Source organism: Anastrepha ludens, chromosome 6, assembly GCF_028408465.1.
Source record: "Anastrepha ludens isolate Willacy chromosome 6, idAnaLude1.1, whole genome shotgun sequence".
Taxonomy (NCBI): domain Eukaryota; kingdom Metazoa; phylum Arthropoda; class Insecta; order Diptera; family Tephritidae; genus Anastrepha; species Anastrepha ludens.
In genome coordinates, this window is record NC_071502.1 from 55,925,082 (window position 1) to 55,948,323 (window position 23,242).

A 23,242-nucleotide genomic window follows, 5' to 3' on the forward strand; every position below is an offset into this window, starting at 1 on the left:
ATACCTGAAAAAATTCGAAACATGTTGTTGCATGTTTTGATGAAATTTTAAACAATTCTGTGCAAAGTTTAGTATGAGCTATATTCTGTAAAAAACTTACGGTGTATTTATAATTGTGCAACGGCGTATGTACATTATGAGAAGAAATTTTAGCGGTAGGGCAAGTATGACGCTAGCAATTTTATCTAGGATTAAAATTTTTGCATAAATTACTTTCATGTAGAGTTAAGTCTCAAACCATTAGTTTCCAATTTTTTCAACTCAAAGAGTGGTAGAGATCAATCGAATATAGGCTGTGGCTACGAAGAACTTCTTCTACAAAAGTTCGGTTTAGTTTCGCTTCGAACTCTAAGATTGATACCCGTTAATTCTCTACTTATTAGTTCTACTACACCGGGTGAATATAAAAGATGCCGTAAAATTAATCATCCAATTTTGTTTTTAAGTAATTTTTTTACTAAATACAAAATAATAAAAAAAAAGATTTTGCGTGATGGAAATCCCTGACCTTTGCTTGTCTGTTTGCATACTTCAGCTTTCTAGTATAATTAACGTACGCCGCAAAAATTAAAATTGCAAAATTTATAAATCTTTCGATGGGAAGAGTAGAAGTAATGTCATTAATACAAGTTTTTACAATGCTACGAACAGCTGATTATATGCAAGATTTCCAAACGAATCAAGTTCGCGGAGGATCGAACAATGTAGGAAAAGAGGAAGGCAATTCACAATTAACTGCCATCAGAATTTGCAAATGCCAAAGAGCCAGGTCGTTTGCTCTTAAGTGCTCGTTTGCTAGAAGAACGTCAAAACTCAAGAAATGGAAATTGCGAGAAAAGGACTGCAAAACTTTCAATTTACTATGCTTCCTTAAGTAAAATTAGAGACACATATTCGTGTAAAGAGATACCTTTGATGCACTACATTTTTTATAAAGCACAAAGGAAGGTATAGCGGTAACTTCTGCATATTTATTCAAACGTTTTTCTCTTGCGGGGTTATGACGTTTTTCCGTCATCCGTGTTGAGCCACAAAAATTATGTGGGACATATTACAGCCCCATATTTCGCTTAGGATTAAAATATATCCTTATATAATTTTGATGCCGAATATTAAATTCATTTTTTACACTAAGTTGGCACTGGTTATTTATAAAATCAGCTGCATTTTTTCCAAGCACATTAAATACATATTTATATGAGTAACTTCCATATGAAAGTTTCATTTTGTACGATCACCGGTTTCGAACTAAGGGCACGTAAAACAATCAAAAAATATGACAACAATAAACCCGTTCAATGTCCGGTATGGGGAAGTTAATGAAAAAACCCGTTACAGGTAATATATTTAAAGCATCGAACACTGATTGGCACAAAAACGGTAGCAATGACCTACCTTTGGTACTTCAGCATGGCGCGTGGCAGCAGAAAACTCCCATTCTCCGACACTTCCGTTGCACACTTTCCGTGCACCGGCGCAATTTCGTCGGACGCGACGGCACCTACATCGTTTCCTGGTCCTCCTCCTCCTCCTTGAAGGCCGACCGCATTGCCACCTCTCTCCAAATCCGATGACGGCGAAGCATTGCGCGAGTGCACTAAATGTGCACCAAAGCGTTGCATATACGTGTAGGTCAGTTCGCCGGAATGTTGGCGACGCAAATAGCCATCAGCATCGCTGCTATGGCCACTACGTTGACTTCCGCGCCCGCTGCTACGACCACTGCTACTGTGCAAACTGCTGTGCAAGCTGCTGCGGCTGCGATTGCTCTGCGTTGGGGCGAATGACGATGCACCACGAAACATTGTTTTAAGCGTATTGTGCTGTGGTTGATTCTGGTTACTGTTACCGCTACTGATTCCGATACCGCTGCCGCTGCCACTGCCACTGCCAGCATTAGACGGAACTTTTGTAATGACTGTGTTTGTGGAAACAGTAGTCGGCACTCTCCCCAGACTGCCCGCCTGTTGTTGTACTTTCTCCTCCATTTCTTCGATATCATTGTCGTAGGGCAACGTTTGGATTGCATCGAAATTGTATGAATTGAAGTAGGCTTGCTCGCGTGTGCGCTTCATTTTGGCTGCTTCTGAGGCGTGGTCATCGAATTCGGTGGCACCTTTTGCTTGGCTCAGCGATAGCGGTGGCTTGTTGTAAATTGGCATTTTATTGGCAGTAGTGGTGGCGGTGGTGTTGTAAGGCGTATTGGCGTGTTGGCGTGCGGGCGTAGTCTCAGCTGCTATGTGGCACGCTCACTGTGGCTGCAGCGTATGTGTGGCAGTGGTGACTACAACTGGCAGGCGGTATGAACACAATTGTGGTGAAAATTTTGGCAGTGTTATAGTTGTTCACAATTTCATTGGCAGTTGACTTGCCTGTTTCGTTTGCCTGCAAAAGAAATGTAAATAGAAATTAAAAAATATTTCACTAATTTATTTTTTAAATTTTCTTATATACAGCTTAATTAGACTCGTGACGAGCGTGATAAATGCGCTTTTTTTTTAAGTCTCAACAACAGTAGGCCAGCCTAAACGCTAATGAAAGTAAATTATGTTTTTGCCTAATTTTCGCTTTTTCGTTTTAAAATTTTTTCACTTCACTTCATTTCATTTCTGCTTATCATTTCTCCTGATTGTTTTTGCTTAATCTGCGCGCTCTAGCTTGAGTTGAGGCAAAACAAATTGGCATAACATATGCACATACACATATACCGCCTAGCGCACGCTGGTTATATTAGGGGAATGTGGCGCAGCACGACGCAGGTTGGTGCAAATTCCCGTCCGGCGTTAAACATCCGCCTGGTGTTGACTCAGTAAGTCTCAACTTGGTCGGCACAACTGGTTTCGCTTAAATGGGCAGTAAGCTCAGAATGCGCACAGTTGTTCGCAGATAGCAAGTGGGTAAATGTGTGCATAAATATATACTTGCATATACATACACCAGCGTTTAAAATAATGGAAGCGCGAGGAATAAAAACATTTTAAATATTTTTTTTATTTAATTTTCTTTTTATATTTTTACAAAAGTTTCTACAACAAAAACCATATAAATCAAAGCTCGAAACTTTGCACGAAATTCAACAAATTGAGAAAAAAAGAAGATTTTCAACTTTTACTCAGAATTTTCAGAAAAATTCTTGGCATGCAGTTTTATAGCACATTAAATTTTAGCCCTTTGCGGTTGATGCCATTTGCAAGTCGTCGTAAAAGTTGGTGCCGCCAGTAAGAGGGAAGGAAAGATTGCCGGGATCAGTAGAGTTAAGATTAGTAGAAAGCTATTACTATTAAACACAATAAATCAGTTTCAACGAATCCATTTATTTGATTTAAATCACTAAGGGACAAATAACTCTGAAAAGCGAAATTTCCTCCGACTCGGTGGTGCTCCCAACAGAGAAATTTGGTTATCGCAAAGGGTTAGTATAAAGAGTAAATTTTAAGCAGCTCACATTCTCGTTGATTATTGTCAATTTCTTCTAGCTCACGTGCAGAGCATTGTCTTCCAAATAAAAGACTTTCGAAAATATGCAAGAAAAAAAATATTGGAAAAAAATGTCAAAAATCTACGCAATTTTTGAGCTTCTTCAAGCGTGCTAAAATTTCATGGGCTATAAAACCGCATACCATGAAGCTTTCTAAAGATTCTGATAATAAGTTGATAATTTTATGACGATGTTTTGAAATTTGTTAAATTTTCCGTGTTTTGAGTTATATAGTTTTTATTGTAAAAGGTACTATAGTTTTATAAAAAAAATAAAATAATAAAAATTAAAGCTTGGTAAGTCGTGGTGCTCCTATTATTTTGAAAAAAGCTGTATATATTTGTAACGCGGGTGGCACTTTTGTTTGCCTTAATTCAATTTTACTTTTCAGTTAAGGCGTGTAACTGTAGCAAAACGGATATGGTTTGCTTCCCATAGCTGTTTAGATTTTGTAATTTATGCGTTCGTTTGTGCTATTTAGAGCACTTCTTGTTTTTTACTCTGGGTGTGATATTTTTTGTGCATTTTGTTTTTCTTGTTTACCAAACTACCTCTGCATTGTATTGCAGCCTTTTGTGGTGGATATTCAAGAAAATCAGCTTCGAATTTCTCGTGCTTGTACCGGAGAGCAGTGATTGCCATGAAATGGAATAAAAAGATTCGTATCTTGAATTTTAATTGGTTATGGTATTTGTTTTAAAAGAAATTTCTAAATGGCTGCATACAATACATCAATTTCAAAATTTAGATCGATTAATATCAGCAGAAGTCGTCAAATATACTATATATACTACTTAAATACATATATACATATGTACAGTGTACTCTCTCTTAAGCGGACACCCAGAGAAATGAGAATGGCTTCCAAAAACGCTTAAATTCCCTAAAAATGTTTAAGAGTTTCAATGCCCTTATTTATACGAAAAGAATTAGAAAGAATTGTCAAAAAATGTAAATGTACGTTATAAATCTAAGTATCCATTTCTCATTAAAAAACTCATATGAATAAGTTCTCCAAATTAGCGTGTTTCCAATTTTGTTTGCTTTGAACTCATGACAGCTGTGATCGTTGATATTTTGCATGCAATTATCATTTTTATTAAACTTTCTAGTATTAACATAACAATAATTGTCGCAAAACAGACAGCTCAAAGCCGATTAGAAAAAAATTAAGGCAAAGGAAAAGCAAAAAAAGACACAAAAAAAAAGCACACAGCAAGTGAACGAAAACTGGTTCCATTAAAGTGGACGCCGCCTTGTCAAGTTTATATAGGTATTTACTCTCTTGAAGCGGATACCATTGATCCGGTTCAAGAATGAATTATAATACCTATGAGTTGAATGCAATTACCTTTAAACGAAATTAAAACAAGTATTGCGAAGCAAAATGTTTTTTATTACGCAACATATTTTACGCCAGATCCTGGGAAAGTTTTCTGCATTCAATGGAATACTGAATTTTCTTTTTTGCAATTTAATTTATTGTAATTAGTTCAATTTACTGTGTAACAAAATAAAGTTGGTTTTCCTAGGGTGCTTAGGATCTTGCGGGGTCCACTTAATGAAAGTGGGGAAGCTAGGACTTTGTTGTTACGCATGTAAGTATGTCTAAGGACCTTTTCAAATGCAATTTTTGAAAGCAAACATAAAACAGTTGACCTGCTTGCTACGAGTAATCTATATTGCTCTCCTCCTTTCCAGCTTAGTAATAGGGGCATATCCCTTCTTCTTTGTTCGCTTAATTACGTTGATATCTAAGCCGAAGTGATCGATGGAGCCTGCCTCACTAACGGCCGCGGAAAAATAATTGGAAAAGTCATCACAGGCGGCAACTCTATGATCCACCATACCATAGTCTATTCCAACCAATGTATTTAATATGTGGCGAAACATATCATCCGCCAATGGTGTGTGGAATCTCTTTATTTCTATCTATTTCTATCTCATTGCCCCGTATGTTCCTATGACCGGGAACGCATATCAGAGTAATTTCAAGCCAATGGCTGAGCAGTTTTAGCTCCTCTCTACGCTGTAGGACCAGTTTGGATGAAATGTAATATAGTTGGAGTCTAAGGCCTTAATAGCTGCTTGACTGTCTGAGAAGATAGCTACTCTTGCACCAACTTGCTTGTAGAGTTTTAGGGATTTGCATGCTTCTCTGATCGCTAAAAGTTCTGCCTGGAACACGGTGGCATAATCAGGAAGACGAATTGATTGAGATAGGTTGAGTGGCTCCGAATGGAAGCCAGCTCCTACACCGCAGTTCATCTTAGAACCATCGGCATGGTAGTCATACACAAACCGTTCGGACTTGTGGTTGCATGTACCTATAGTTAAAAATATTAATGCGAGTACTTATTATATATAGTATTATTTCTCATTGCTTTTTAAGATAAATGGGACACAAATAAATTTTATTACAACATTGCATGTGCACACCAGTAGTCGCAAAAAAAATATATTGAAAAATGTCATTGTGCACCGGCATCTAACTCTAAACAACTACAGTGGGCCAACAAATATTGATGACTACTTTTAATGAAGTGTCTAATTTGTGCCTAATTACAGTTTTAGCTTCAAACCAAAAACATGTAAATGGAATGAAAAGTAATGATTAATGGTTGGCACTTTAAGTAAAATTTAATAAAAAAAAAATTGTCATTGCATGCGATATTTTTAAATAAACACAAAGTTTATAAATTTGATGATGGCTGCATCATTAAGAAAATAAATATTGCTAAAGACGTAGAAGAAAAAAAATTATAAAAAACTAAACAACAATTTGATGTAAAGTCTTATAGAAAATAAAACGATGACAAAAACAAAAAATAACGAAATCGAATTGAACTAAACAAAATACTAGAAGGCGTGTGCACCAGTGCAAGTCTCGACTAAACAAAGAAGCGATTCAAAAAAAGATTTAACTATTGCCGCAACACAAAAGCCGATGCTGAATTGCGCTAACAACAATGCTCAACAATTGCTGTGGCAGTCAAAAGTAGTAAACAACAAAAAGTAGCAACAGAAAAGCCGTGTCGAGGTTGCGCGACCCGCTTGTTGTTTTTGTATGTACTGTGGTTATTGGCCATTTTTTGCTGTTGTCTCTGCATTGTCTGTGCCGCCACAACAGCTACCGTAATTACATATGTACATATATACACTGCGGCTGTAAGGCTGTTGTTGTCACTGTTGTTAGCGGTTGGCGGCTAACTGCTGTTGCTGTTGCTGGTACCATGGCTGTGTTGCTACTGTAAACGGAAATTACCGCATCATTGCAGTTGAACTGACAATCAAACGCTTCGAACGAGTGATGTTGGAACGTTTTTACTTTTTTTCATCTTAGTATGAGTTCGACAAGTACGACTATAAACAAATTACAACAATTGCAATGAAGGAGACCAAAAACAGTGCTCGTACTAAGCAAAAAGTCATATTAAAAGAGTCTGAAACATAAATTGCACGAAATCGCGAAAAAAGGCCAAGAAGTGACAGTAAAAGGGGTGTGCAAAGAGGTAGCGCTAGTAAGGAGTTTGCAGTTAAAAAAGAAGAAATAAAATAAAAAACGGCTTTAGAAGAAGAAGAGCCCTTTACGATTGCACAAAACCGGTGGCAATGTTGCAATAGCAGTTGTTCGTTGTAAATAAAAAAATTGGTTAATGCAATAAAAAAATAAATAAATACAAAAATTAAAAATATGACTACGGGTATATTTCTAATGATGATGTGAGCCAAAACAGTTACCAAATTTTGGCGCCCATAAAATATACTTTAATAAAACGTCTTAGAAAATTATTCGTTAGTTTACTTCATATGAGCGAAATATTAATAAAATAGTGATCTTGTAAATAATTAAACAAATGCTTTCCGTTTTAGGAAAATTCTTTGCAAATTGTTTTTTGCTTACACTACTATATATTTACTGCTACAGACTTTGAGAGAGATTTTTATAAGAAATTTAGTTTAGCTTAATATAAAAAGGATAGGTCATAGAAAAGACTATGCACAAACATTTTTTAATACTTCTTAAAGGAAATTTTTACTCTACACACTATATTTTGCTTTGTTGCCTTCATGGTAAAGCGTTCATTTGAACCACCACCTAAAATACGTTCCAGCGGTAGTACCCTTTCAGTTAAATAAATTTTCGAAAAAGCATTTTTCGTCTAAGCGCTCAAGTCTTTGGTGAATATTGGCTGCCAAGCAGAATCTACCGAATACCAAATGCAAATGAATTTTTTTTTACTTTTTGCTTTAGAGAGTTAGGTGTAGAGATTTTTAATTGGAAGTTTAGAAATAATTCGCTATTCTAAAACAAAAAAAAATAGTCTTAGTTTCTTACTAAAAAAAATGTAAGCTTGGGTCTATTTAGTGGCGAGCATAACAGGTTTTTATAAATAAACTCTTGAGAGGAGATTTTCCCGCCACATATACGAGTATACGAAATGCATATATATAAAAAATTGAAGTTCTTTAAGTTCACAAACAAGTTTTTGTATCAAACTCCTTTAGTGTAAAGATTTTTAATTGGCAAAAAAGATACTCGCAAACTTTTAAATAAGAAATAGAAATTACAATGTGTATGTATTTTGGAGAGTTAAGTGTGGAGGTTTTAAATTGGCGAAAGCGTTGTTTGAAAACCTAGAAATAATGTTCTACTCTAAATACAATGTTTACGTATTTTGGAGAGATTCGTGTAGAGATTTTTAATCACCAAAATATATGTGTGAAGACTTAGAAAAAAATTTCCATTCTAAACACAATGTTTACGTATTTTGGAGAGTTTCGTGTAGAGATTTTTAATCACCAAAATAGATGTGTGAAAACTTAGAAAAAATTTCCATTCTAAAACAATGTTTACGTATTTTGGAGAGTTTCGTGTAGAGATTTTTAATCACCAAAAGAGATGTGTGAAAACTTAGAAAAAAATTTCCATTCTAAAACAATGTTTACGTATTTTGGAGAGTTTCGTGTAGAGATTTTTAGTTGACGAAAAATGTGTAAAACTTAAAACTTTTTCCATTTTAAGTAAAATTGGATGGATTTTTTTTTAATAATTTTTTCTCATTATATTTCCCAATACTTTTTTTAACTATGTGTCCATTAAATCTAAATTAAAAGCCCTTGTAATGGTTTTTAATAAAAACCCCTGCAATGAGTGGCTTGAAATTTTCGAATTCTCCTTGAAATATGTTTTCAACCGAACTTCTCCCTCGATCTTACACTTTTCCCTTATGAACGGCAAGTTGTTATCGTAGATGGGTTTCATAACAGAAACTAATACGGAGGCCTTCCATTATTCGCTATAGCGAAATGGTTATTAGAAATATCGGTTATGAAGCTTAATACCCTTAGGGATGAGTGAATTCAGGCTGGCATATCACGCACAAGATAACTTAGAACTATTCTTCATTAATGGAAAACAATGTTTAGTCCTTCAGTATTTCGAACAATAAGACGCAGGAGAAGTGCGCATATCATTACGATAATAAATAAATATTTAAGAAAATAAAATGTTCACAATATGCTAATATTTCATATTTATTTTTAATCCGTTCAAGATCAAACAACTTCGGTTAAATTCACCACCTTGGCAAATATTGTTGTCACCATGCAAATTTGTCCAGTTTGCTTTGTCTCCATACTACAATCATTATAGTGTTATTTTATACTTACCATATGCTTCATTTGATTCGGAAGAAAAAACCCCTAAGGCCATAGAACGATGTGAGCAAGTAAGGCTACATTACCCCGTAAGCTACCTACTCGTTAGGTCATTCACTGACTTTGTTCGCACGGCTGGTAGTATATTGATAGCAAAAAAAAGCTCTGTCAAAGGTTTTGACTAATGATATGGCAAAAAAGAAATATCACAATATATATACACACATTCATAGGAACCAATTAATGACAAAAAAAAATTATAGTTTGTTATGACATGTCAAGTGACAGTCAGCATGCGAACGATATCCACTTGGTGTATCTAGGCGATGATTTCGTGAATTTAGTGCCAACAAAGGAAATGTTCTGTCCATTGACAAGCTTATGTTTTATGTATTGTTTTGCATTGAAGCATTTGGCACGCGACTTTCCAGGCAACAATAAAATTAGCATAACTAAAAATTAATTTCCAGTTAGTGTGTAAATAATTTTGACCCTGAGCACTTTTCTTTGAAAACTGGAATTGATGTATAAATTACGAATGGTTTTTGTTTTATTTTAAAAATAGTATTTAATGCTGGTAATGGCTGAGACACAAACAATTCTCATATGATTTATAATTTACTCACTCACACTCACTCCTTTACGCGCTCACTGATATTTGTAGTAGGATGTATTTTCCTTTTTTGTCTATTTATAGATGCACGAGTATTTTCCAAAGGCAATTGTAGAGTAAGATAGTTAGTAGTGGATAGTTAATAAGGTTGTGGTTTAGGTTTAAAGATTCTGCGTGAAGATGGAATACTTAAAGTTAAATTATCTAGCAATCATGAAATGTCCTGCCCACAAAGTCGGAGAATGACGGGTATAAGAGATTTCGAAGTTGCAAAATACATAGTAAATTGATCTTATGCATTTCTCTCATTTAAATATTTTTTTGGGTCTCTAAATGCATTTGATTGTAATCACATAGCTGGCCACTATACAGATAATCTAAATAATTAGCCGTAGAAACTTTGATTCGAAAAAATTTCGCATGTTGACATGTCGTCGGTAAATTATATTTACATTTCGTTTTTTTGTTTTTGTCGGGACAGACTAGCAAGTACAGCACTCAGACAACATTAAGTCCATTGTACTGTACTCGTGTTTCCTTTTTTTAATTTTCTTTAAATCTACCCGACCTCCTAATACATCTGAGTATATCTTGTGCTGCCAAGGTGGTCGCTTCTTAACACACCAGTGCCGAAGACCTCAATCCTGATTCGAGCGAAGACCGGGCAGACGCACAGAAAGTGATCCACCGTCTCATCCTTCTCTCCACATGCTAGGCAGAGTGCAATGTTAGAGATGCCTACCTTTTCCATGTGCTTCACCCATAGAAAATTGCCCGTCATTAGACCAATCAGCTGCCTACAATCCCTTCTGTTTAATGGCAGGAGGATCTGCGACAGTCGGTCGGACATGACAGGTAACATCAGTTTTGTGCCTCTGCAGCCACTCTCAGCCTGCCAAGCTCGCTTGTGGGTTCAGTAACCCGTTTGATAACCGTGGCTTTGATGGCTGCAGAAGAGAGTGGCAGAACGGGCTCCTGGCCAAAGAATTTGGCGTCAGAGCCCATTCTAGCTAAAGAGTCAGAGATCTCGCTACCCGCGATACCCACGAGTCCAAGGTCCCATGTTAGCATCAAGCTATTATGCCTACCGACATAGCTAAGCCTGGATTTACAGGACTCAACCACACTTGAAGTCGTTGGAGAACTGTCTAAGGCCATGAGCGTGGCTTTGCTGGCGCTGCAGACATATACATATGTACATTTGCTTTATTAGATATTCAGAAAATGGTTATGGAGGTTGCCGAGTTTTGCAAAGTGCTCTAAAAGTAAGCACGGAAAACTAAATGCTTTTTATGGTACTAATGGCGATTTTTAAAAGATTTACGCCAAATACTAATTAAAAGCCAATTTTTGTTTATGCTGCATGGAAAATAATCACTTGCATTTGTCAATGAAATCTTTGTAAGTGTTTTAAAAAGAAGACATATTTTGTAGACTTGTTTTGTAGGATATTGGTTTTGTGATTAAATTTGCTATCATAACGCAACTACTTATGAATACAGCTTTTTTAACTTTTTTTATAAACAAATTTATCAGTGCTTTTGAACAGTTTTTAATTCTCAAAAATATTGGTTAGCGGTTTTGAATTGGGCCACATGCATTCATATAAATATTTGGAGCAATAACTTTATTTAGTTTGTATAATAATTTTATTGTTATGTAAACCTTTATAAAATAAAACAAATAAATAAATATATAAATTCAAAATTTTTTTTTAATATTTGTGAATGTTTTGTTTTATGCCAAGTTTTGTTGAAATAATATACATTCGCCATATTTTTTGTATATAAGTATATATAATTGGCGCTTACACCCTTTTTGGGTGTTTGGCCGAGGTACTCCTTCTACATATTTGTGGCGTGCGTCTTGATTTTGTTTCACAAATGGAGGGACATACAGTTTTAAGTCGCCTCCGAACGGCAGATATTTTTTTATGAGTGGCTTTTTCAACTTTTAACTTTAATATAACTTTTTCTTCATTTTTGGATTTCACGCAGATTTGAACCTACGTTCTCCGAATTCCGAATGGCAGTCAGGCACCAACCCATTCAGCTACGACCTCCGGCATTTATGTAGACCTTTGGCTGTGAATTAAAATTTAATCTGCTTACAAATATGTATATATTCAATATTTTTGTAGAGGTATTTTCGCTCCAGAAATGTCGGCTCTTTGTAAAAAAATTGTAAAATTTTTGTTTTGTGAAAAGTTTTATTTGAATACATTCAGAATTTTTCATGTAGAGTTTTTGTCCATTCTAGAAATCACACATTTGGTGTCTCTGGAGGTATTAAGAAATTGTTTACTTTTAATTACAGAATTACTTTATGAGGTACACGATTTTATTAAAAAAAAAACAACATTGATCACAGCAGCACCCACATTTTGTAGACATTTTTTTACCATTTTACTGACTGTATGGAAAACTTTAATTTATTTAATTACATAATGTGTGTCGCTTCAAATTTTAAGTATGAGTGGAAGTATTTCCCAACATGCATAAAAAGCTAAAGGATAGATTTTTTAATGCATATAGCTACAGTTTAAGGAGTTAAACTATTTTTTTTTTACAAGTTTTCTCATGTATGCGTGCATTAAAAAAACCAGATACATTTTTCTCTTACCCAAAATTAAAAGTTTTTAAATATACACTGTACAAAATAGTACTGCGAGATTTGTTAAAACCAGTTTTGAAAATGTTCCGCTACTAAATTTATTATTTAAGCATACATTTGCTATTTAATTTTTATCTTACTTTAAATTCACAGAATGACGCATATACATACGTACAGCAACACTAACACTTCTTGCACTATACACTTTTTAAAACTTCTCAGAACTTCAACACTAAGCTTCACAAGCTTGCAGATGACCAACAATAAAAGTCCACGAACCAATTTGAATTTAGATTTTTCACACAAGCTTTTTTTAAGCGGAATCGCACGTCAGAATCAAATAACTCTATGAGGCTTTCGTTCTCCGCGATTTTTACGTTTTCTATTAATTTTCCATTTTACCAAATACGATTACGTTCGCCTCTATGGTTCGATCCTAACAGTTACACGGTTAGAAGTAAACTGGCGCGAGGGAGAACCTTTGCCCGCAGTCTTTGAATGCTTCACTTCTCAATAGTTTTCGGCGAACGTAGGTATTTAAAAAAGCAAAAAAGAAAAAAATAATATCTAATAATGAATATTGAGTAGAGAAATGTTGAACTTAGTAGCCAAACCGGCACCAGCTGGTACCAATGATGTGCTTGTATATTTAAATACGTAAGTAAAAAACCCACAGCAGTTGTTAAATTCTCTGACTTTTACTCGCTATATGCGGCACAATTCTTTGGAAAAAGGTTCAATACTACTTATAAATAGAGGCTTAATAACATATGTATGTGCATACTACAGCTTATACATACACATGAATAAGTTAATAATGGTACTGGCATCCAGAAATTAGACATTTCATAGGGGAACCCTATAATTAATATGTTATAGATCCGTTTTGTTAATTAAGAAAAACGTTAGACTTAAATGTTTTTGATATTTCTTGACCTACTTAACTTTTCAATGAGTAGCATTTGGAGTTTCTATTCACAACTTTATTTAACGATATGCAAAAATTTATGCAAAACAGTTAAATGTGAGTGCTAAAAAAATTAATTAAAGCCATTAATAAAACACAAAATGCACGGAAAGTGAGCGGCAGTCAATACATGCGGGAAATACGCTTAGGGTGATATATCTTAGAGTCACTAATTTTAAGCCAAATTTCGAATTAACCTACTAAGTGGTACGAACTTTGCGTTATGCATAGATCTCGATTTGGTTGTTCATACTATTAGATTGTTGATTGCTGATCAGTGAAATAGCAATCCTAGTGAAACCAATTGCCGTTGACAGATATAATTTTGATATAATTGTTTTAGGAAGCTCCACTAAATATTTTATTATTTCATTCACTTTATACGATCGCTGCTTTTCTCAATAGACTATTTATGAAACAATTTATAGGGATGCCAGGTATTTGAGAATAATAAACAGGCTCATTTCAACAACAGCAAGAGATGTGCACCTACATTGAGCTCTAATAAATAAATTAGCTAACTAACTGACTCCGGAGCTTAGGCTAAGGCAATTCTCAACAGCAATAAAAGAGAAAAAGGCCAATTTCTGTACATACAGGATCTCCAATACTATGAATCTATACTACAAAGGATCACTTGAAAATTGTGAATCGCAAGTAATATTGTTATTATCACTAACTTGGCACCTGTTTTGGACGCAGAGGGCGTATTTGGATAAAAAAAATTGAATATTTTGGAAAAATCCTTTTAACGTATTGACTTTAAATGCAAATTGTTGAGATTGATTGAATTATTTGTAATACACAGAGACCCATTGTAATACTTCTATACTCAATCCAAACATCTAACTAAATTTTGCTATTAATTTAAATTTTTCTTTAAATTTAGATGACAGCGCCTTTAAATATATATTACATATTATTGGAATAAAGTTAGCTTTACCTTGAGCTATATATTTTTTTTACAATTAATATATCTTTGTAATAAATTTCTTAATTTTCAAAAAATAGGTGGCAATAGGTGATTGATGCCTATATCTCCACGTTCCGCTGAAATGTGTGATAAGCTTCTGTTTTTGCCATAAAGCAGTTTTTGTAATATATATTTTTTTTACATTTGCTGTAATATTGTAATATTTATGTGTATTTTTTAATAAATTACTTTTGCTTGTAATATAAACGGGTGGCAACACATAAACCATCTACGAACTATGCGCTTTCCAAGATGTAAAATATGCTAAAATCGGGGCAGAAGTTTTTGAGTGATGCACTTTGAAACAATTTTCTACGTTTCTATATATGAATATTAATGTGGTTCTTTAATGTAAGAATAAAAGATTTACATTGGCTTTCCTAAATTTTAATCCCTACGTTGATACCACTGTAGTCGAAGATATCACATACATATAACTTTTGGCTTCGACTGGTTGCTGATAAGGTGTGCCGCACAGATTCCTCTATGGAGCAATTAATTGTTGTTTTATTTTTTTTTCGCTCAAAAGTTTGAGAGTTTGCGTTTCGTAATTTTTTTTAACATTAAAAGTCTGTGGCCTTTCTTTAGTATTTCTTTGAAAGTTACCACAAATATTCTAATAATGTGAGAAAACTCAGTTCCTTTTGTTGCCTTTTGTTAAGGGAATGAGGAGATATATTCAAAGCTAAATATTGTAGGACCTCTCTCTGGGAAGCTTTTGGTTGTACGCTTACACGAGTGTGTCATATAGACGAGTAAGGAGCTTAGAGTGCAGGGGCTCTAAATGGTTTGCAGTGGGTTTCTCAACGAGATACGAGACAGAAATTAGAAAAATGACTTGGGAATCGAAATTTATGCAATTTTTATCACTTAAAAAAAAAGGGTTTTACATTTTTTTATTACAATTTTTATTTTAGTTCAATTTAAATAGAAATTTACTTGTAGAATTTAAAAAAAATTATATTGCGGACTTTGCTCGTTTTAAATCGCAATATTTTATGCTTGAAATTTGGTTTTACTGCATTTTGTTTAAAAACATGATAATAAAACGATTTTTTAAATTTTAATTTAAAAAGTAATTTTCGTAATTCTACTTCAGTTGAAACTTCAACTGAAATAAATTTGTGCTGCAAAGTTTTTGTAAAATAGGTTGCATGTTGCAAGCAATTAACGACAACTTAATTCCGCAAAAAATGCATATTTACGTATTGGCTGTCATTTTGTATGCTTGTGATTTGTTGTCATTTAGTATTTTGTAAGAGAAAAAATTAAATGTAGGAAAAATACTAAAGCAAACGAGACACAGCAAATACTTTTAGTAAACAAATGCATAAATGTTACTTAAAAACCGTAACAAATGTGAAAATCTACTTAAAAGTGCAACAAAAAAAACTTGCACTATTCTGCAATGACATGTTGTTGCTGTCGGCGGCAACGCAACGCCACCATTGCAGCCATCACTGGCAGAGCAGTACGAGAGCAAACAACTCAAGGAGACGCAGGGAGTATAACATTTTTGTTGCCATTGTTTCTTGTTTTCTTTGCCAGTCCGCCATTGCTTTCGCTTTGTTATTGTTGTTGTAGCTCGAAGCATTACTTGCTACCGCTGCATTTTTGGTTTTAAATGCATCAAAACACATACATAAACACATACAATTGCATGCACAATATTTCGCTATTACTTATCTAGCGAGTGGTTGCAGGCAATGGCGTTAGCAACAACAATAGCAGCAACTCAAACAAATAACTGCCACAATGTTCAACAATTGCCCATTGGAACGACCGTGACACACATGCGCACCACCACAACCACAGCCACGGCTATAATCAAAGCAGCCGCCGCTGAAGCAGCAGCGATGGAAGCGTTCGAATAGCTCACAACGTCTGAATACTTGCACTTATGCATAGACATGCATGCAAGTGTCATGTATATGGATGTGTGTGTGCATATGCATTTTTGCTGCTGGGAATTTTCGTAGTTTCAGCTATCAGTTTGCATGTTTATTCGTATGTGTACATATGTCTTTGAGATGTGTGTTGCAATTTAGCTCTGAGGGGAACCAAACTATTAGAAAATTGTTTCAATTATTTTATATTAATTTTTATGATTTTATTATGAAATAGTCAAGTTCCTCTTTTCATAATTACCATTGTGTAGTGTCTATGTTAAAAATCATTTAGAAGTTACTCGAAACTCTAAGTGAGTCAATGCCACTTGAATAAAAAACAGTAGTAATTTCTGTGTGCAATTCAACTTGATGGAAAGTTATTGGACAATCGTATACAGATTTCAATGAAAAGCCAGTCAACGAGAGAAAGTGTAAAATATCCTGTGCCTCTCACTCCGTAAATGTTGAAGTCGAGTTCAGCTTCTGCTACTTGCTTTAAATTTATAAATTTATTGTTTATGTTGGTTCAAGGGAGCTGTTGCTGCTATTTTATGTCCCACAGAGCAGCTCATAAGCTAAGTTACCCCTTAACATTTAATCTAGCAGTGAAATTGTTATTATTTCACTACATACAAGGTGGTACCACTTCGAAGCTACCATAAATATCGAATTAAATTCAAAATATACCCTCACCTGGTGAAAAGTTCATTCTTGGTAACTGCGTCACGGGTAAACTAACGAGGAACAGAACAGCAGCATTCTCAGCGAAGTTTGCCTACAGGGTTCTGAGAATTTTTTGTTGGTAACTGAAAATACGTGTCAATAACAATACCTACTTGGCCTAAAGAAATAAAAAAAAAAATGCACTCAAATGAACTTTTCTCCACTACTTGAGTGTTTGGAATTATAAAAGATTACTGTGGGTTAAGGGCATATATTTCTTATCCAAGTATTTCTATTGCAGTCGGAAAGGTGAAAAGGTGGTGATGGGAGTCGAACACAAATTTTGTACCTGTTCAACCTTGACATTCTTAAGTACTTTTTATAATGCTTACCCGATCTAGATTCAGAAAGCATTCCCTTTTTAGAAAGTACATACTTCACCGTCTTTGGATACCGCAGTTTGTTCACGCTTGCTTGGTAATCCGATAGGTCGTACTTCTTCTTAATTTTTCTCCAACGTGTTTATACCTAAATTCTCTACATAGCGCTTGTAAATAACATATTATTTTCCAGAAATATTACTTAGGTGTGCTTTGTCTCAGCCTAGCAGTATTCCTTCTACTCCATTGAGGTAAAGGCTTTTCTATTTCGCAACGCCTTGCAAAGACCATCGAGAGTCTACCGCAAGTTTAGCGTAGATATTCCTGATTCGACTTGCTCTACTGCTTCTATAATCAATAAAAGCTCTGCCTGTAGTTTGGTTTAGGATGGGACTCCTAAAGAAATGGTCACCTCGTGCGTTGCGATCAAGCGTTGAGCCGCCTGATTAGATAGCCGCACTATCATTTTCCGTAAATTCTAAATATGCCACATGCATAGTTTAGAAAAAAGCAAATCTTCTTGTGTTGATGGAAACTCTCATAATTCTACTAAGAGGTAAGCAAAATATGGTTTGTAGAAACTACTTTTGCGATAGCTGGGCAAAAACAATCTGAACATTTGCTTGATTGGCATGCCCTCTCCTTGACAAATTGACTTGAATTATCAGTTAATACTGCCTAAAGCAAACGACTTTTGCTGCTGGAACTCCGAAGACGTAGAGATCAAGAGCGTCCAACACTTTCTTTGCAACTACTTTGCTCTAACGAGTGTTAGAGCGCTCTTCTTTTACAGCTACATTTTTGACTGTTTAGTTTGGTTGAGTTCGAAGAACAATCATGCATTTTAAGTTTTTTTAAATGCACAATCTGATTTCGTTTCTAGGAGTATGATAAAGCGCAATACGAACCTGAGTCAAGGCATCACAATGGGCTCACTGATACTAAGTATGCCTTCGTCTGGGCTACGATTACAATTACCTAGCCTATGCCTCTATGCTTAGGTAGGCAGATATGGCGTGACTACTATATTTCTTCAGCAGTTGGATATGATTTCACACTTAACAGCGACATGCCTTGTGTAGATTTGAGTGCAGATAAAATCGAAGATGGGAAAAAAATGTCAGTGACGACTTACATAAGTGAGAGTGTTGTAAGTTAAGCTATAAGACAATAACAGATTCCAATAACAGATTCAACTCCTGACTAATGAAGAAAACTGGGGTTTGCCTTTGGCTTTACAAAGTTTGGAATTTTATTAACTTTGGAGTTTACTCCTCCGATTAAAGTTTTTTTCACACAGTTTGCCGTTTTTGCTGCTGACATAACAAGGTAGCTAAACTTTATGCATCAATATATTTATTTTGAATGAATACAAGCACCTATACTATTATTATGTATTTATATAGCATACATGTGTTTGATTATGAGGGCATTAGGTCATTGTAATCGTGAGAAAAGTGTTCGAGCTGAAATTAAAAAACAAAAAAAAAAAACATAAAAAACCAAAAAAAAAAAACTAGTGATGCCACACCGTGACAACAACAATATAAAGATATAACAATTCCTAGCAATTACATGCATTATGCCGGCAATAACAGTGGAAAGAAAAACAATAAAAGATTTGTTATGAGAGTAACAAACACATACATACAAATAATAGCAAAAAAAAAAAAAAACAATAATAAAAATTTAGACATCCGAGCTGAGAGCGCGAAAAATTGTAATTCATGTAAAAATTAAGTAATAAAGCAACGAGAAATTCCAAAAATTTATATTTATAATGCAAAAAATTGCTTGAAAACATAAGTAACTACAACAATTACCAAATAGTTGCATATGTATATGGATAAGTAGGTGTGAGTATTCACGCAGAGTGTGCGCTATTAAAAATGCTGGTTTGCTCCGCTCAACTGCAATCAGTAATTGCACACCTTCCTGCTGCATTGGACAGCGCAATTGTTGTTAGCGGCGCTTAACGCTAAAGCGATCAACGTGCGAAGCTAGCAAACATATGCACACATACACAAGTGCATAGCGGGAAAATTGTATTTAAAATTAGAGTTCAGAGCTTTTGATTTTCCAGTTAATGTGAACTAGTCGAGATGCAACTAGTCTGTAACTAGTTCAAAAAAGCAGTTTCAATTTTGTTTTTCAGTGAAGTGTGAAAAATTAATACACATTTTTATAAATTTTTTTTTTCCTTATTATTTTATCATTTTTATATTTATTATTGTATAATTGTTATTAATTATTGTACTTATCACTTTTTGTTATTTATTGGGACTCTTTTCTTCATCTCTTGCTGTGGCTGAATTTATACGACTTTTTATTTATTATTAGGAGTATAGCGTAGAAATAAATTATTACCCGTCGCTGCCCTACTTTCGTTCGTCTCTAAAGTAATTTGTGTATCTCCCCTCGGAAAAACTACCTGGCTTTGGGGTTAATCCAAAATTGTGTAACTTTTCAATTTCCTAGAAAGAATGGAAGTGGTGGGGAGCAAAATCCTTTAATATGCTTCGGAACAATCAATAATTGGTGAATTATGACCGCTATCCCACCCTATTTGAGTGTTTTCAAAAGTATGTTTTCAACATTTGCAGCATTAGCCGATCGCAGTCACGCTGAAATACCACTCGATTGGGCACAATCGGGCACTTCAATTGCCATTCGTACCAATCCCCAGTTATGGACTAAACTTTGATTAGTTTCTCACAAGAATCTCTCAGAGCAGAACAGCGACTGGGACAACTTTATAGGATTTATAACCATGTTCACCGTTATCTCAAGGCTAAACAACAGAAGTGGCAATCGATTTTCATTAGAGCTCCTTGTTACAGCACGAATTCTCCTAAACCTTAACCTGTTCTTTCAGGCTGAATTAATAGGAATAAAAGAGATGAAGAAGTGCCTTCTTTATAGCTTTTATCACAATGTACACTGGAAAAGATACAATACAATAATATTTCTACAGTAATACCTTTTTGAATGCATGAATTTTTAATTTAGCTGGCTGCGAAGTGCACCAAATAAGTAAAATCGGTATTTGGAGACATATGTATATCTGAAACTTGCTCTATAGAAAGAAGTTGGCTTTACCTACACTAAATTCAGCCCATAACGTGGGTACCACTCTGTTCTCATGCATATATCTACTTAAATCGGCTTTGATTGAATTAGGTAATGACAGATGAATTATGGGCAGGGAATCCACAGGTTGTATGACAATGCAGATCGAGCCAAAGATGAAAAACAAAATCTCTATCACGACGCCATTATCTCAAACCAATAATCCATCTTATGATAAAATATCAAATGCTGCGCGCTTGCATGTGAAAAAAGAAAGTTTTTACCTTGTGCGCTGAGTATCTACTATACATACAAACATAATATACACAATTTATAGTTTTCTGAACTATTCAACAATTTTTTATAAATTTTGACAATCATGCGCTAAGCATGGGAGCTGGTGCCAAATTTACGAAAAAGTGCTGAAATTAGAAGTAGGTCTAATGTGTCCAATTTGGTACTAGTTTTGAACTATCTAAAAATGTATGCCACGGAAGGACAATTAACACGACATTATATTGCAGGATAATTCCATAATAAAATTTACTAGAGAATTTACAATGTACATATATATACCAGAGAATGAATATGAACTTGCCAAGGCTCTAAACTCCTTATATGGGAACCAGTGGCAAACTAGTTCTTTGTACTACAAGGTGTTAAGTCAATGGACTGCCGAGTCAAATTGTTTGGGCAGTCAATCAGCGATTAGGTGAGCGGGCGAGAGATAGAAAGAGATGTGCAAATCGTACACCTCCCGCTTAAATATGAATATATTGTTGTTGTATTTTTTCCACTAAAAACTTGAGCCACAGAAATTGTAAATGGACAAAATAGAGGAGGAAATCGAGTTGCCAAAAACTAGTTAACAGAAAAAAATTACTAAAATTTGGTGTGAGTTTCACGCTTTTATGAATCAATCAATAGCGGCACACCAAGACATTTTAAAGAGGCTTTGCTGCTGCGTAAGCTCCAATACCAGTCGCAGGCAGTGCGCATCTGTAGTACTCGTACGTGCTCGTACATTTACCTATGTAAGTACGTATGAATTAAGTAGAGATATGAAGATTCATTTCATTTTGATGCGCTGCGCCTACTTTTCAGCTGCAACCTTTATATCAATATATATATGTATAAGTATTTTTGTTTGTTGTTATATGTGTTGCTGCGTTACATTTTGTAATGAATTTGTTTCATGCGATTTTTTGAGTCGGTTTTATTTCTCAGTTGTGTTGCTAGCAGCGGCAAAGTAAAATAAAGTATCCAAAAAGCGTCAACAATAACAGCTTTGACAGCAAATTAGCGCACAGCTTCGCAACAACAACAACAATAATAAATAAAGAAAACAATAGCTTGTATGCGCTTATGCAACACGTGAAATAGTTGATGTGTATACGCCTTCATACAAACATACATATGTGGGTATATACATGAAGCCGCTCGTCTGGAAACCGTTGTCTGGCAAACGGCTAATTTCACTGGAATGCGTAGCTCGTGCGGTTTGTGGTGCAAAAAGTGTGTTGAGAAAATTAACTGTTACTTCAAAAGCAGAAACAAAAAATAAAAGGATGATATGTTGAAAAAGCGAAAAGTTTAACTTGACCTAGTTTTAGACGACAGTGAGTTTAAAATTAAATAGGCCAGGTATTCCCCAAATTTTTGTTTTCGTTTGCAAAAAGGTTATATCAAAAGGTGTTTGTATGAGTATTGAGGATTTCATTAACATTTTTTTATCAATTACTATTAAATGCTACGTTTGAACGAGGCTTTTAGGCCGATAGCCTCTGTTGCTGGTTGCCTGAATTGTGTATTGTAATCACTGATAATAATATTTTATACAAATAAATAATTAAATAAATAAACAAAACAGCCAGATTTTCCACTTCTAAGAAATATCAAATCTAAATTGCCATTACTTGAAATTGAATTTAATTTAGTTGAAATATCGACAGTTGTGTAAAACTAGTTCAGCGTTCTTTTATGTGAATGTAGAAAAAAAGGTAATTCAAATGGAAATTCATTTAATATTTTCTAACGAACCTTCCGTTTTTTTATGTTATATTTTTTCAATTCTAATCGAAAAGCAACTGTTCTATATACAGCAGATGAAATATGATATTTTGACATCAAAAATAAACAGAAATATTTCAGAAGGGGTGAACAACTTTTATCTTTTATTTTTATTTTTATTTTTGCATAGGGTAGTTTATTTTCATTCGTCTATAACTGCTCGCCTCAAAATTAGTCAAATGGGGGCAGCTTCTATGTGCGCACTTTGACAAATGCAACCAATTTCGTTAATGTCTGAGCATAAACTAATTTTGCTACATGCCATGGATGTTTCTTTAGTTGTTCAAGTCGAAAAAATGTATACCAAAATCTATTCCAACATCCATATATCATTTAATGTATATACATATATATAATTGGCGCGTGCACCTTTTTAGGGTGTTTGGCCGAGTTCCTTCTCCTATTTATGGCTTGGGTCTTGATGTTGCTCCACAAATGTACATCTATACCAAACGTTAAATGGCTGGCCCTATATAACAATACAGATAAAACTACAAAATTTTTTGCTGCTTTCTGTAAAAAACAAAAAAAAATTATATTTCCTTATTCATAAGAAACTTTTGAGGTTATTTATAAAGAATAATGCCAAATAATGATGGGGATTTGTTTGCAAAAACACTAGTACCAGGCTGAGTATGTTTTATAAATAAGAGAAGGATCGAAATAAAAAAAATTAAATCTAATTAATTACAGTAAGAAAAAAAATGTTTTTTTTTGCAAAAGTAAAGATAACTTGTTCGAAACATTTGAATATCATAAAATATATAAACTTCCAAACGCGACTTTGCGAAAGGCATTCTATGCCCCAGATTTTCCGCTCGGTAAGAGCGTCGGGGGGAAGGGTATAGCTCTTACGAAAAGTTTCG

The 23,242-nt window shown here is 34.6% G+C and overlaps 1 protein-coding gene across 1 annotated transcript in view; it reads right to left on the minus strand.

Annotated features, from left to right (window-relative positions):
- LOC128868855 (uncharacterized) overlaps window positions 1-23,242 on the minus strand; it is a 218,410-nt gene that overhangs the window by 98,142 nt on the left and 97,026 nt on the right. The window contains exon 4 of the mRNA XM_054111401.1: window positions 1,396-2,385. Within this exon, the coding sequence (XP_053967376.1) occupies window positions 1,396-2,162 (767 nt within the window). The 5' untranslated portion in view covers window positions 2,163-2,385. The remainder of the gene's footprint in view (window positions 1-1,395; window positions 2,386-23,242) is intronic.